General features: G+C 34.6%; 4 protein-coding genes and 1 long non-coding RNA gene across 6 annotated transcripts; all 5 read left to right on the forward strand.

Moving 5' to 3' along the window:
• Positions 1 to 218: 218 nt before the first annotated feature.
• Positions 219 to 3,841, forward strand: LOC124445157. The gene is made up of 3 exons (XM_046995863.1): positions 219 to 460; positions 2,324 to 2,608; positions 3,771 to 3,841. Exons 1-3 carry the CDS (start codon positions 394 to 396, stop codon positions 3,839 to 3,841), a joined length of 423 nt encoding a protein of 140 aa, XP_046851819.1. The 5' UTR covers positions 219 to 393.
• Positions 3,837 to 6,944, forward strand: LOC124446519 (leucine-rich repeats and immunoglobulin-like domains protein 1). 2 transcript variants are annotated; one of them, XM_046997360.1, is made up of 5 exons: positions 3,837 to 4,096; positions 4,667 to 4,983; positions 5,664 to 6,011; positions 6,390 to 6,680; positions 6,815 to 6,944. In XM_046997360.1, the coding sequence occupies exons 2-5, from the start codon at positions 4,944 to 4,946 to the stop codon at positions 6,937 to 6,939; spliced, it is 804 nt and encodes a 267-aa protein (XP_046853316.1). In that variant the 5' UTR covers positions 3,837 to 4,096; positions 4,667 to 4,943; the 3' UTR covers positions 6,940 to 6,944. The 2 variants fall into 2 exon arrangements, with proteins under 2 accessions (XP_046853316.1, XP_046853315.1); XM_046997359.1 differs by lacking the exons at positions 3,837 to 4,096; positions 4,667 to 4,983 and having other exon boundaries at positions 5,292 to 6,011.
• Positions 6,945 to 7,001: 57 nt separating this feature from the next.
• LOC124445158 (peroxidasin-like) lies at positions 7,002 to 8,635 on the forward strand. The gene is made up of 3 exons (XM_046995864.1): positions 7,002 to 7,132; positions 7,515 to 7,769; positions 8,436 to 8,635. Exons 1-3 carry the CDS (start codon positions 7,006 to 7,008, stop codon positions 8,633 to 8,635), a joined length of 582 nt encoding a protein of 193 aa, XP_046851820.1. The 5' UTR covers positions 7,002 to 7,005.
• A 50-nt stretch (positions 8,636 to 8,685) lies between these two features.
• On the forward strand, positions 8,686 to 12,086 carry LOC124445160 (fibroblast growth factor receptor 2-like). Its single transcript, XM_046995865.1, is given in 12 exon segments — positions 8,686 to 8,716; positions 9,088 to 9,208; positions 9,251 to 9,270; positions 9,594 to 9,701; positions 9,982 to 10,181; positions 11,066 to 11,075; positions 11,078 to 11,187; positions 11,375 to 11,445; positions 11,556 to 11,596; positions 11,718 to 11,769; positions 11,771 to 11,812; positions 11,885 to 12,086. Coding segments are annotated over 12 exon segments (1,008 nt in total).
• Positions 12,087 to 12,357: 271 nt separating this feature from the next.
• Positions 12,358 to 13,817, forward strand: LOC124446192. Its single transcript, XR_006948362.1, has 2 exons — positions 12,358 to 12,640; positions 13,211 to 13,817. It is a non-coding gene; the product is annotated as an uncharacterized LOC124446192 (long non-coding RNA).
• The last annotated feature ends 486 nt before the right edge of the window (positions 13,818 to 14,303 follow it).

Below are 14,303 nucleotides of genomic sequence, written 5' to 3' on the forward strand. Positions count from 1 at the left end.
CATAAAAAGGCGCAGCACCATGACTAAATGCAGATGAAGAACGTACAGGAAAATGCCCTTATCTTCGTCTCTCTAAGGAAACCTTGTACCCAATGAAAGGCCCGAGGACCCAGAAGGTGCACACTTATGTTAGACACAAATAATGGACCTCAGTTGACGTCATACGCCTACTAGAATATTGAATGAATTATGTGGCCTATTCATTTCCGCCTGAATCGAAGATACTCAGATAGTTGAATCATAGTGTGCGATTGATTAATCGATAGACACCATTGCCACAGTGACTCAGGCAAAAAATTACGCTTCTTAGTTACATAGCGTGTTTTTTCAAGACAATACAACTGGCAGATCGTGCAATTACTGGATATTGTTTACAAAAAGTAATTGTGAATCATGAAGGCACCAACATCAGTAGTCATTAAAGGTTTCATTTTACTAGTGATATGCTATCGAAATTGTGGTGAGTTCTCTACTTTTAAGAGTAAATAACGATTTACTCGGATTGTATGTCAGTGAAAATTTTATAGGAAAGGTAACATGAAACTGAATGCAACAGAAACTGCTGGGTCACCGACTATTCATTGTCGATTTCTAAAGTGCGTTTATTGACTTTAATATACCGTCATGTAAAACTTGCTGACTTTTCTTAATTATTGTAAACACTTTAAATATTTTAATCCAGCGACAGTGATTAGTTTATCACCCTGTTGCTTAAGTTATAGCGTAGAATGGACTTGGTTTTAAACCAAATAATTTGTTTGTATTCTCTGAATCCGGTTCGATGCCTTTACCGTGTTTACGGGTTAGTATTATTCGTGTCGTGATTGCGTTTTGAATAATGCAAGTAGAACTCAGAATCAAAATAATGTGTCTGCTTCTGGTTGTCTTAAAAATCATTAGTTGCTTGCGAGTAAATTGTAAACATTTGTATATTTATAAGTACAAAAATGGTTAAACCCAACCATACTATGTCTCGTTTTCGTTTTAAAATGCGTTCACATCCGCTTATGTTTGTTGACTTAGTTAACTTTATGTGAATTTCCTATCTCTTCGAAAATCATTTTTATATGCAGGTATTTTTAAAATACCAACTTGTTCAGGTCAATTTTCGCCCTAGCACGAAGTACAAACAGATAAATTATTTTGTATCCATCTAAATAGTTTTATATAGAATGGTATAATTATGTCGCCCGTGATAACTATCCGATAAGTAAAGACACGAGTCTAGCAAATATTTGTCTAAAATTACATGGTAATATCACACAAAATGACGCTATTTTCAAGACGCTAAAAGGCAGCTGCTTTTCCTAATTTTAATTGAAAGCAAGATGATGCTTTTTGAAAAAAACGGCAGTGTAATTATATTTTGAAATGAACAGTTGTGCTTGTGTGATTGGCTTGTTTTCGCTTTAGGTGCTTTAGTTACAAAACAGGTTCTACATCGTTTGCAATATACTTTACAATATGGTGCTTAGTTGTGTTGATTGAGGCTTGGAACTCAAAAAGGAAGTGTAGAAACTTATCAGTTTTCACGATCTATGCACTGACTTTCCTTTTAAATTTTCTTCATTAGAAAACAAGCATAACAAAGGATTGTTTACATCGAGAATAGCATAAAGAGGAATACTTAAAACTTCCGTTTTTAAAGTTCGCTAAAAGTTTGTCTGAAGGTCACTTGGGTTTACAGCCTACACACCATATTGTAATGTTCATTGTTTTTTCAAAAACCAACTAAACAGTGGAATGAAAACAGTAGACGTAAGAGTTATGGGTAGAACTTTAAGTGAACCATGTCATCAGGTCTTACTGCGAGATGATCGCACGATTATATGAATCGCAAGAGGAATTTAAAGTCATTAAAGGTCATCAACTATGTATGTGCTTCGTCCGTGCCTGCATTTAGAACATCATTGTTAAAATTAGCATCCTTATCGTTTGTTGACGTGGAAAACATTCTGAATAACGGACACATAGAGTGTGCTCAATAATAGACTAGTGATAAAACTTAACATGTTTTCTACGTCATTCTATTGTTGATGTGACAATTGAACAGGGAAGGATATATGAAGCGAAACTGTTTTATTAATATTTCTTTATAGTATAGAGTTTGTTTTTTAAATTGTGTCTTTGCTATATTGCTCTTCATCGGTGTAAGAAAACGAAGGTCTGGATGTAGGAAAACGACGAGTTGTATAAAAACAATTGTTCGTCATTCATAAATATTTAGGAATCGACTATTTTTTTCGAAATTTAATGGAAAATCCTCTGCAAATTAACGTTTTAAGTTTATTGTAACTCATACAAGTTGAATGTTCTATTATAGGAGCGTACGAATGGCTACAGAAGACATCCAAAGCTTTTAAATTACAAAGAAATGACGAGGTCGACTTCAACTGCTCTCTTAGTGACCCAACTGTAAACGTCACGTTTTGGTATAAACCACATACACCTTCTATTTTCAAAAGGCGTATTCCTGACGGTATATATCTTCAGCAATTCAATCAAATATTTCGAATTGTGAAATTAAACCGCTCAAATGATGGTGATTATGAATGTCGAGCTGAAAATGTGTCGACTTTAGCAGTCCTTTCAGTTCATTACGCTACTGGTATGTTTTGTCAATATCTTCAAATATATTTATACATATTTATAAATTTATATGTTACACATGTGTATATATGTAGCAATCTCAAAAATAGTCCTCAATATCAATATGCTAGGTGCCTCTAACGAGCATTCAACAACTTTATGCCACAATTTCAAATTAACTGACAACTGTTGATTACTTTGTCTTCTCTTTTTATGAAGCGTAAAATCACGAGCTCGGACATGTACAACTTAACTACACTCTTCAGTACTTTATTTAAACTGATGTTGTGGATTGGATTCTGGTGTTGGGGTAAAGTTTATTTACACCTATGTAAAGTGTAAAGGATCAAACAACGGATCTAAAAAGCGCACTTGAATTTCTGGATCCCAGGAACCCAGTTTCAATATGGAAATCAGGCAGTGTCATTTAGTTTTCGCAAACTATGCCAAAACGATGTGTTTTTATAACTGCTTAAACTCTGCAGACATTGTAGTTTCAACAAGATTTATAAAATAGACACAATAAAACGCATGCTCTGATTGGCCATAGTTGTGTTTTGCATTAGTCCAAAACAGATCTGAGCTTAAAAATTTAGACATTTGCTTTAAGTTTATTTGTTTTGCATTGTTATTTTGTAAAAGAAATATAAGATATATTTCGTGTTTTTTGCATTGGACACGTTTGTGAGAACTCTCGAGCATGCGCTGATCTGCTATCGAGTTCTCCCTAAGGTCTCATCGGTTTGCATAAGCCTGTGCAAACCACCAGTAATGTAAACCATAGAACTCAATGGTGCAAACACAGTAAACATCTTTTATTTCTTAATTAATCCTCGGATTCAGTCCCCTAGTGTACGTTCATTCTTTTTGCAATAGCCGTAATTTTCCTGGAAGTTACGTAACTTTTTACGATAAAATGACGAAGCAATTAAAATTTGTCAAAGTTGCGTGTGTTTTGTCAAAGTCGATGGAAAGATTCAATAACTTTTTGATTTTTATTTCGAAAAAATTGATCAGTTGTTCTCGAGTCAAAAATTTTTAATGAAAGGAGCTGCATGCACTATTTTATCTCGATGTTTATAATAAGATATAAATTTACTAATTTTCGAGCATGAACTTGGACTCTTCAATATATTAAATTTCAGCACAGCTTACGAAAATCATTATTTCTTCTTTTTCAGATGGCTTAGCAAGACCTGTACCAAGCATTATTCGCCGCACATCAGTCGAATATAAACAGAGGTTGTTCTAAGGTGTAAAAGTTTTGGCTACGTTTATCTTACATGGTACAAAAGCAAACTAAACGGAACAAGAAAAGACTGGAAAGAACTGAAGGCCTCTGATTACGTGAGACAATATAACCAAGGTCGAATGCATAAAACTGTGACAATTCGAGACTTAGTCATAGAGAATTTTGACACAAATGACGATGGAGTATATGTGTGTTACCTAACTAGAAACTATGTCAAATGGACAGCATACACAGAGGAATACATCAAAATGCCTGGTATTGTATGATTTATGCGTAAAGGTTTTCCCCATGTTATCTGGTGCAGCACAAATATCAGAAAAGCTAAAAGAAAAGTGACTCGTTAAATAGCCTTAATTACTGCAAGAAATCAAGAACAGAGGTTTTCTTGTGGATGTCAGACTTTCAGTCAAGGGCAATCATTGCATGAGCGAAATCAACGTCTTTATAGATCTGTAAAATTTTTTTAAAACGATCTGAAGAAAAGAAGGAAATTTGCACTCTTGTCTCCTCCATAGTCTATAACCAAAGCTATGAAGAGTGTGATCTTTGCCTCGTCACTTGCTATCGTTGCCAGAGGCGAAACTAGAACGCTAATTGGGGAAGGGTAAATATTCATATATTCAGCTCAGCCCGCTGATTTCTTTTGAAATTAAAATCAACAACGAGAAATAAGCAGGGCAGAGCTGAATATATGAATTTCTCCCCTCCCAATTAGCGTTCTAGTTTCGCTCCTGATCGTTGCCTGGTCTAATGCCATAGTAGTACTAGGATAACATGAAATTTGTTCACAACAATCATAGTTTGTTTTTTCATTTATCGTTGCAGATTTTGCAAAGCCAAATATTTCTAAATTCCCGGAACCCGTGATCACTTTTGATCCCAGGTACAGTTATGATGTTGAGAAGTTTTACAAAGTAGAGGGTTTCCAAAGCTTACGATTACATGGTGGAAGATTGTTGGCAGTCAAGAAGAGCTGTTGTATAACTCGACAACCAATAAAAACACATATGATGACCTATATTTTGAACGAGATTATATATACTTCTATGGTTTATCGTTTCCAAAAGATAATGCAACTTTCAAATGCGTTGTTACGAACAGGATGGGAAATGTTTCTAAATCATTTGCTTTGAATATTTTGGGTAAGGTTACGTACAGATTTTCTGGTGAAATTTGTAAAATCTTTGTACTCAGATATTATGATATTTTGCTCATCATATTAGGTCTTGTATAAAGGTTTAACTCACCGAAACTGCTCTCAGCTCACCGCCATCTCTAACTCTATATGTAACGAAAGACAAATGTGTTCCTTGGTTTTGTTATGGATGATGTTTAGAAACAAAATCTTTTAATTACTTCAATTCATTTAAGAAATAAAAGATGTTTACTGTGTTTGCACATACCTATGCAAACTGAGGAGACCTTTGGGAGAACTCGAGAGCAGATCAGTGCAAGCCCAAGACTGAATAACAATAATGTGAAAAAGGCAAATTTAAAACCAACGTTTTAATTTTTTCTCTAAAATGTGTTCACGATTGATTATCAAGTTCTCTTTGATTGATTGATTTAAATGTTTGAGCTCAGATCTGTTTTGCACAGCCCAATGCAAACGCAGCTATATAGACCAATCAGTTCACGTGTCTTATTGTGTTATTATTCTAATCACCTTTTATGTTGTGTTTGCCTTACAGCTCTAATTACTTGTGATAAACTTATTTTGAATTTACTTAGCTGAAAAAAAACAAGAAAGAGATTATGAAATTGATTGGGAAAATGAAACGAAAAGTTTTCCAAACGTGTTTATACATCTATTTTCCCGCAGGTGCACCGAAGATTATAAATAAATCCAAAGGCATCAAAACAGTTCATGTTTACAAAGATAGTCGTACTAAGACAAGATTAATCTGCAATATACAGAAAGGAAATCCCGAAAAATTTGTGGTTGTTTGGGAAGGACAGTTTACCCAGTGTTTTGAAGATAACTGTAAACCAAACAACTCGTACTGGGAAGAGATCACAAACAAGGAAAATGTCTATGAAATCATCACAACGTCAACTAAAAGTACTTTAATACTACTCGAGGAAAATGTAAAGAATTATTTCTATCAATGCACAGTAGAAAACACTTTTGGAAGGGCTTATCAACAATGGAAGGTTGTACCAGTAAAAGGTATTATGATTTGTGTATGGTGATACTTGTCATACTGTCTCGTGTATAAAAACCCAATAAGTTTTTGTATCTAAGGTTATATCAGCATCTTTATTTAAGCTGTTTAATTCGTTTAAACACCTAAATAGCAGTAATACTTGACCGAGCCCGAGTTGTCTGCTCACAGTGATGGTAATTTTACGAATACGCGCTGTTCATGACTATACATGTTCACACGCAAGGACATTAACCGATCTAATTTGATCAGTGAAGTTTTTTTCAACCCCATGCAAAATGCTTATTAGTGATCGTTTTCTTTTTCTCTTCCGTTTTTCGTTTTAATTAAATCGTATGAACCCGAGTAAGAAGGTTAATTTATAATTTTCGTTTATGGTTTAGGTTCTAAGCCATTGCAAGCAGTTGAACATCATGTATTTGTTGATGAAATGAAAAAGGCGAAGTTGTCTTGTAAAGTTACTTCCCAAACATCTACTCTTATCAGTTGGACATTTAACAACAAACCTATTTACGTTGGTTCGCGAGTGGAAATAGTCAATACATCAATAAATAACAGCGTATACAATTCTCTTTTTATCGATAATGTCAACGTCAGTGATAGTGGTACATACACATGTTATGGTCATTTCGCTGGAGTTTTAGTAGTTGAGACGATCACTTTGAGTGTGCGAGGTAAATACTATATTCTCTGCTCATACCCTAGACCACTAGTTAATTCTTGTTTGTGTCTGGTTATCATGGTTGACGGTCGCGCTTGTTCTTGTTTTGAACAGTTTTCCCATCATGATCTGGTGTTTCTCTTGTAGTATTGATGGCACCAAACGTTTCCCTCAACAATATTGTACAAAGACAGGATTCTTCTTTTGAAATCGATTGTCATGCATCCGGTTATCCTCCTCCTGAAATCGAATGGAAAAAAACGACGAAGTAATAAAATTTAAGAAAAGCAATGATATATCTAAAACAGATCAATGTGAGGGTATGATCGGGGATTTATATGAAATCCAAAGCAGATGTACTGGTGATTTGTAAAGCTGATTACAAAGAGCATTTAGGCGAGTTTTCATGTACAGCTCGCAATTCTCTTGGCAATAAGACAGCAAAGGCCAAAGTGGAAATACTTGGTAGGTTCATAAATTGTTGGCAGCTAAACATTTAAAGAATGACTTTTTTGTTGTAAGAATGCTACGATCGCGTTTTACGTATTTTTTAAAAAATTTAAACTGTTGTTAAATGTTACATTAATGCTCTTTGAGGTATCACGTCTTGAGCACTATGTGTATTTATCGAAAATATCAATAATCATTGATAGAAAATATCTTTTCACAATTTTTAAACTTATCTCACTGCAATACTTTATTCGGACGACTTGTAAATATTTTGCTTTCGTTAGAATAGGATGAAATCTTTAATACGCATGCGCTTGTATATTATTATAGCAATTGGCTTATTTCAAAAGCAAATTGTTAGTTGGAAAGATAAGTACGTAATTTTCTTAAATTTCAGCTCCTCCAGTTATTAAGCCATTTTCAGAGATTAAACCAGAAATCAGCCTAGAGTTTACTCTCTTCTGTGATGCTGATGGCAATCCTAAACCTACAGTTTGGTGGACGAAATTTGATGATACTACATCGAACTTCAGTCCTTTTGAAAATAGAAGTAATGTGTTGTATTTTGCGTCTTTCGAAGAAGGCAACAGTGGAACTTATCGTTGTTACGCGCAGAATGGTCTAAATATCACCTCGGAAGACCATGAATTGGGTTTGTCTATCTATCTTTTTATTCTTCACTTTCTGTTGTCACTTCATTGCACATTATTGCATTGTTGATCTTTTCTAAAAAAGTTTTTCTCGTGGCAACCATTCATGAAATTCTCATTTATTATCAATTTTTATCCTTTCCCAATCAAAAAACAAGCTGTTGTGCACAGAGAAAAGAAATGGCGACTTGAATGTCACCATACGCGTCAGAATTTAAAACAAAATTTTGAATTAATCCAAGGTTAAAATGCTTATGACACAAAATTTTGTCACCAACTTTGTTTTATTTTGTTTAAAAATACAACAGTTTAACGAATACATGTTTCGATGAATATGTGTATAAGTATGGCAATGTTAAGATATTTTACTACATACTGTGGAGTAAAACTACTATTTCTTTAAATAATAATATATCTGATGTCCCAGTGGTACTAATTAACTATAGTGAAAAGAAGGTTCTAAATTTCTATAGAAGTAAACTAACGCCATTCAAGTTTAAAGTCAATTGAGAAAACTGTGTGCTGAAAATTTTTGTCATTAACACTTTGAGCAAAACCATCATTGAAAAACCAGTCTCAGGTCTTGTCACGCCGAATATCGACAGAATATAAATAAAATATTGAGCATATAACTTACCTACGTTCCTCTTTGCAATGTTCACCTGTAGCTTTCGTCGTCGATGTGTCACCCATCAAAGCACCACTAAAGGCAGATTCTAACAAAACTCCCATGGTTGTTGGTGGTATTAGTTTCTTTATTATTCTCAGCCTTGTTGTCGTTGTTGCCGTTATTCTTTATAAACGAAAGAAACATGGAGGATTTTACATTCTAACCATGCCTCCACTTACTGACTACATCAAAAGTTAGATCCACACACCGATCACGAAGCAAACCAACAAGTTACCTTATGATGCGGAATGGGAGTTTCAAGAAACAGACTAAACTTCGGTAAGTGTGCTTTATCGCTACTATGTGCATCGATATGGCATGAGTGTACGCGGACCTTTAGAAAATAGGTATAACTGCTTGGTGTTTGATTCCTGAGGAAAGAGTTTCAATGTTTAGGAACTCAAGTGAAAAGACCACTGTTGAGGGATCAAAATTTTAATGGTCTTGGAAAGAGGTGTCTATTGCAAAGCAATACATATCTAGATTTTGTTGTTTGTTTGCTAAAGGTCTGCAATTTTTTTATTTGTTTCGGACCCCATTAGTGCTATTAGGACAATCACGTTTGTATTTAGACGCTAGTTGTACTAGTGCAAAGTTTACTATATAATCAACATTCTGTAAATTGAAGATTGTTTGTAAATTTTTTGCAGCTCGAGAACTTGGCTCCGGTGCATTTGGCAAAGTATTTTTGGCGGATGCAATGGGAATTGTTGCGTTTGATCCTCGTGGTAGCACTAAAGAAAATCAACTAGACGTCGTTTTGGTGGACCCGTTCGACGAAATCATTACGTGAACAACAACAAAACGGCAAAGTTGCCGTAAAACTCTTAAAGGTATTTTTCACTTACTATGCAGAAAGTCATTGTTGAGAAACCGTACTTGTTATATTAATTTTGGTCGTGTCAACGGGCCGCAAGTTGGAATTTTGACTGATTTAAAATGATGCGTCAGTGTTTACATCTTGAAGACATTATATATATTTATATTGAGAATTCTGGTGAAGGTTTTAGATTTTATAGAATTTTCTCTTCTCGTCATCCAACAAATTTCACTCGCGTTTTTTCTGTGCTTGATCTTTCAAATATTATTACGGCAATCGGTATAACGTCATTCTTAATGCAGTGCAATAAAATAACTGGGAAAGTATTCATTTCAGAGGACAGTGGCGAAACGGAATACAAAGATCTGTTATCGGAGTTAAAAATTCTCATCCATGTTGGCGAACACAAGAATATCGTAAACTTATTGGGTGCATGTACTAAAGGTATGTCTATAAAACTGTCTTTACTCTTTTTCAATGTTCATTCATTAAAGTTATTTAAGATATGCATTGATTAAGTTTATGTTGTTGACTAAGGATTAGAATGCGCTGAACTTCTTGCAATGTTTTATTTTTTGAATATGGAGTCTTTTGTATTATATTATTTATTTTTGTAATGTGGTTCACTAAAATTTATAGATTTTTTTATGTATTTGGTGTTATGAAAGGCTCAACTTTTCGATTCAATGCGTAGCCATTTTATGGCCAACTTTCAATCTTTCAGGTCGAGAAAGTGAGCTCTGGGTGATCATAGAGTATTGTTCAAATGGAAATCTGCTTCAATTTTTGAGAAATCGCCGTGAAATCTATGAAACGGAATGGAAAGGTGTTTCTAAAGATCCAAATAATCAACTAACGATGACGGACCTTGTTATTGCTGCTTATCAAGTTGCAAGAGGAATGGAGTTTCTTGCTTCGAGACTAGTATGTATATGTTCTCCTTCATTCTTGCTTCGAGACTAATAAGTATATGTTCTCCTTCATTCTTGCTTCGAGACTAGTAAGTATATGTTCTCCTTCATTCTTGCTTCGAGACTAGTAAGTATATGTTCTCCTTCATTCTTGCTAAGACTAGTAAGTATATGTTCTCTTTCATTCTTGCTTCGAGACTAGTAAGTATATGTTCTCTCTCATTCTTGCTTCGAGACTAGTAAGTATATGTTCTCCTTCATCTTGCTTCAAGACTAGTATATGTGTTCCTTTCTCTTCTAGAGTATATGTTCTCCTTTTCAGAGACTAGTAAGTATATGTTCTCCTTCATTCTTGCTTCAGACTAGTAAGTATATGTTCTCCTTCATTCTTGCTTCAGAGACTAGTAAGTATATGTTCTCCTTCATTCTTGCTTCGAGACTAGTAAGTATATGTTCTCCTTCATTCTTGCTTCAAGACTAGTAAGTATATGTTCTCCTTCATTCTTGCTTCGAGACTAGTAAGTATATGTTCTCCTTCATTCTTCTGAGACTAGTAAGTATATGTTCTCTTTCATTCTTGCTTCAAGACTAGTAAGTATATGTTCTCATTCTTGCTTCAAGACTAGTAAGTATATGTTCTCTTTCATTTTGCTTCAAGACTGTCTATGTTCTCCTTCTTGAGACTAGTAAGTATATGTTCTCTTCATTCTTCGAGACTAGTAAGTATATGTTCTTCATGTCTTAGACTAGTAGTAGTATGTTTCTCCTTCATAGTCTTTCTTCATTCTTGCTAACTAGTAAGTATATGTTCGTCTTGCTTCAAGAAAGTTTATTCAGATAAATTTATCTGAAAGTGTTATTGATATATACTTTACTTACGAACTCTTTCCTTTCTAGTGTATTCACAGGGTTTAGCAACCAGGAATATATTAGTTACTGATAACTACGTCATCAAAATCGCCGATTTTGGTCTTGCCCGTGATGTGGGCGAAGACAGTCAATATATTAAGACTTCCACCGTGAGTAAATACTGTTTTGTAAAAATGTATATTGATTTGCTTATTTTTCTGAACAGATACAGTATTAACTTGCACAACTAGGGTTTTGTAATCATTTTTGTGTAGCAACATTAAAAGCAACAATCTTTATATGTATCTTTTATTCTGTTCTCATACATGATGTTTTGATCCTACTGTACTTTGGCAGGGATTACTACCAGTGAAATGGATGGCTATTGAGGCAATTATTCAAAGACTCTTCACCGAAAAGAGCGATGTGTAAGTTGTAGAATAGTGAAGTGAATGAAGTCCATGCATTGAATACCATGTTAATTTTCGGCAAATTATCACACTACTTCATGCCTAATTTTTTTTCCCTCTATATGTAGTTGGTCATTTGGTATTGTACTGTGGGAATTGTTCACATTAGGTAACTACTGAGTACCTACAATATTTAATTTGGATTTGATGCTTGATTTCTGTTCAAATGTTTTTCTTATTTTTTGTTATCATTGAAATAATGATTTCATGACTATTTTGTTTATTTACAGGTGGCACACCTTATCCTGATGTTCCTCCAACTGAGGTTGCAGATTTTCTTGCGCGGGCATAGAATGGAACCGCCTCATGCATGTCCCGAAGAAATGTAAGAATTTATATCAAAATTCATCGTACGATATTAATTCACTCAGTTTAAGATTTACTTTATTTCATGCAGGTCGACACTTATGATGAAATGTTGGCATGTGGATAAAGATTGTAGGCCTACATTTTCAGAACTTGTTAAAATCCTCGACAAAATTATCGAACTTCATACTTCATCTGAGGTTGGTAATTTACATTGCCTCTTGTTTCTCGAACTTATTGAAATGCTTGACGAAATTATTGAGCTTTATACTTCGTCAGAGGTGTGTAATTGACGTTGTATCTTGATATGCGTCGTGTCTTAAAATAGAAATTATTAATGTCGGGAAATAGGCGTGTATGTGTTGTGGCATCGCTAAGGGATTCTGGAGGGGGCAGGCATCTCCATAAATATTTATGCCCCCTCTTCCATTTGAATTCCATCAAATATTTTCAGGCCTTCTCCATAAAAAATTATCTTTTTAACTTGTTTCCTTCCCCATCTTGGAGAATCTACGCCACTGTTTGTATGCTTCTTGTTGCTCAACATTCATCTCTTCGACAGGGGTCAAGGGTACCTCGAGGTACAGGTGAACTAATGAACGACTATTTATCGCCATCCGAGGTGAAGACTCCAGAAATGGATCCATTTCAATGCAATTCTCCCTTACCACCAGTTCCATCGCCGGCTGATCACGAAAGTTTTGCGCTTTACCAAGAGATCAAAATGCGAGGAGGATAAATTCCGTTTTGATAAAGGATTTGGTAATAAAGGAAGAAAGGATAGCGAAATTGAGAAAATGCATAATGATCGTAAACCGGAAATGCCGAAGCATTCAGATGTAAATTTGTAAGTTTGTCTAAAAGTTGTTACTGATTAGAAAATATCAATTGCTGTCCCATTTCACTTTGGCATACACTAAGAGATTTTTGAAAAAGTTAAAACGTAATCAGCAATTTTATTTTAAAATGGATCACTTTCTATCAGTTTGATCTATTGTATCTATTTGTTCTTCAATGAATGATTTACATTCCAAGTACATAAATTACCGTTTAAACGCTAAATAACTTGATATAAATATCAATTTTTGGCAGTATTTGTCGTACAACATTTTGTAGGCAGAATATACCAGGCTCTTGTTTTGCTTAAGAGTATTAAAATTTGTTGAGTGGCTGACAGTCATTGTCGATGCTCGCTTTAATAAAAAGTTAACTGGGTGTTTTATCGAGAGAAAATTAGCCTGTTGTAAATAGAGATTGATAGGGTAGCTTATTGAGAGAGAGAATTTACTGAAGCAAGAATTCCCCGAAAGTCTATAGAGAATATATCCCTCATTTAAACTCCATAGAAATAATACAACGTACAGCCCGAAGAGAGACTTCACCGTATAGACGTGAAGAAGTAATTTTTTGTTTTTAGTTTCCCTGAAAATTCACCCAATAATCATAATAATGGGAAATTAATTATGAAAGAGAAGACAATAGATGAACACTTTACAGAAAAAGACCGCGACTCGTCGGAGGAGAAAGAACATCATCCGTATTATGCTAATTTGCACAAGTCATATGTGTAAACTGGGGAATGCAAGTTTGAAAAATACTTCGTTATTGCAAAGAAAGAGAAACGCTACCAACAGAACTTTGCCACCATGTTTATATAATATTATTTTTAAAGTGTTGTGTTTGCGAGCGCCAAAAATGGGAAGTATCAACTCAAAATATGCCAAGCATTTAAATTGTAAATATATTCTTGGAATTGCAAGCAATCTCCACAGTTCTACCTATCTCCTGTATTGATACAATGTTCTCTTGTATTTGACCCACCAACATGGCTGCTGTGACGTAGCATGCAACCCACCTGTATGTGAATGTGCAAGAATGCTTGTGCACTTAGATGAATAGTTTTACATGTTCATCAGTTCAACGCTAGATTTTTCGAAATTCTTCGCACAGGCAATTTGATTCATAACTGCGGTCATGCATGTATGTATTCATATATTATCAGCAATATATTTTTCGCAAAATGACTATTGCTCTCTATTTTTTCAGTTTTTCTTAAAACTTCATAAGTACTGCGGCTCGCCAATCAAAATTTCCCTGGTTCAAGCACTACGTATATTGCTCACAATCCCACAGCACATGCAGTGCACACGTTAAAGTTCTTTTTAATGGATTAAGATAGTACCGTTGTGTTCTTTCACTCAGCCCACTTTTTTGAGTAGCGAACACATTGTTGTACCATACCAAACAGCCTCGAAATGATCGAATCCATACGCATGCGAAATGATCGAATCCATATGTTTGAAAACTTTCCAATATTTGAGCAAATATAGTAAAGGAAATCTGGAATGATGTTTTATCAAGATGAACATGGTTCATCAAAGAACAAATTGTGGTTTATAGACGTATGAAACTACAAAATGTTTTTGATTTTTTGTGAAGTGCGATGTTTGTGTTCTTCGTGTTCATGAATTTAAACTAACGCGAACAAATGGAAGCATATGTTGAAATAT

The sequence above is a fragment of the Xenia sp. Carnegie-2017 genome, unplaced genomic scaffold (genome assembly GCF_021976095.1).
Source record: "Xenia sp. Carnegie-2017 unplaced genomic scaffold, XeniaSp_v1 HiC_scaffold_22, whole genome shotgun sequence".
In the NCBI taxonomy this organism is placed as follows: domain Eukaryota; kingdom Metazoa; phylum Cnidaria; class Anthozoa; order Malacalcyonacea; family Xeniidae; genus Xenia; species Xenia sp. Carnegie-2017.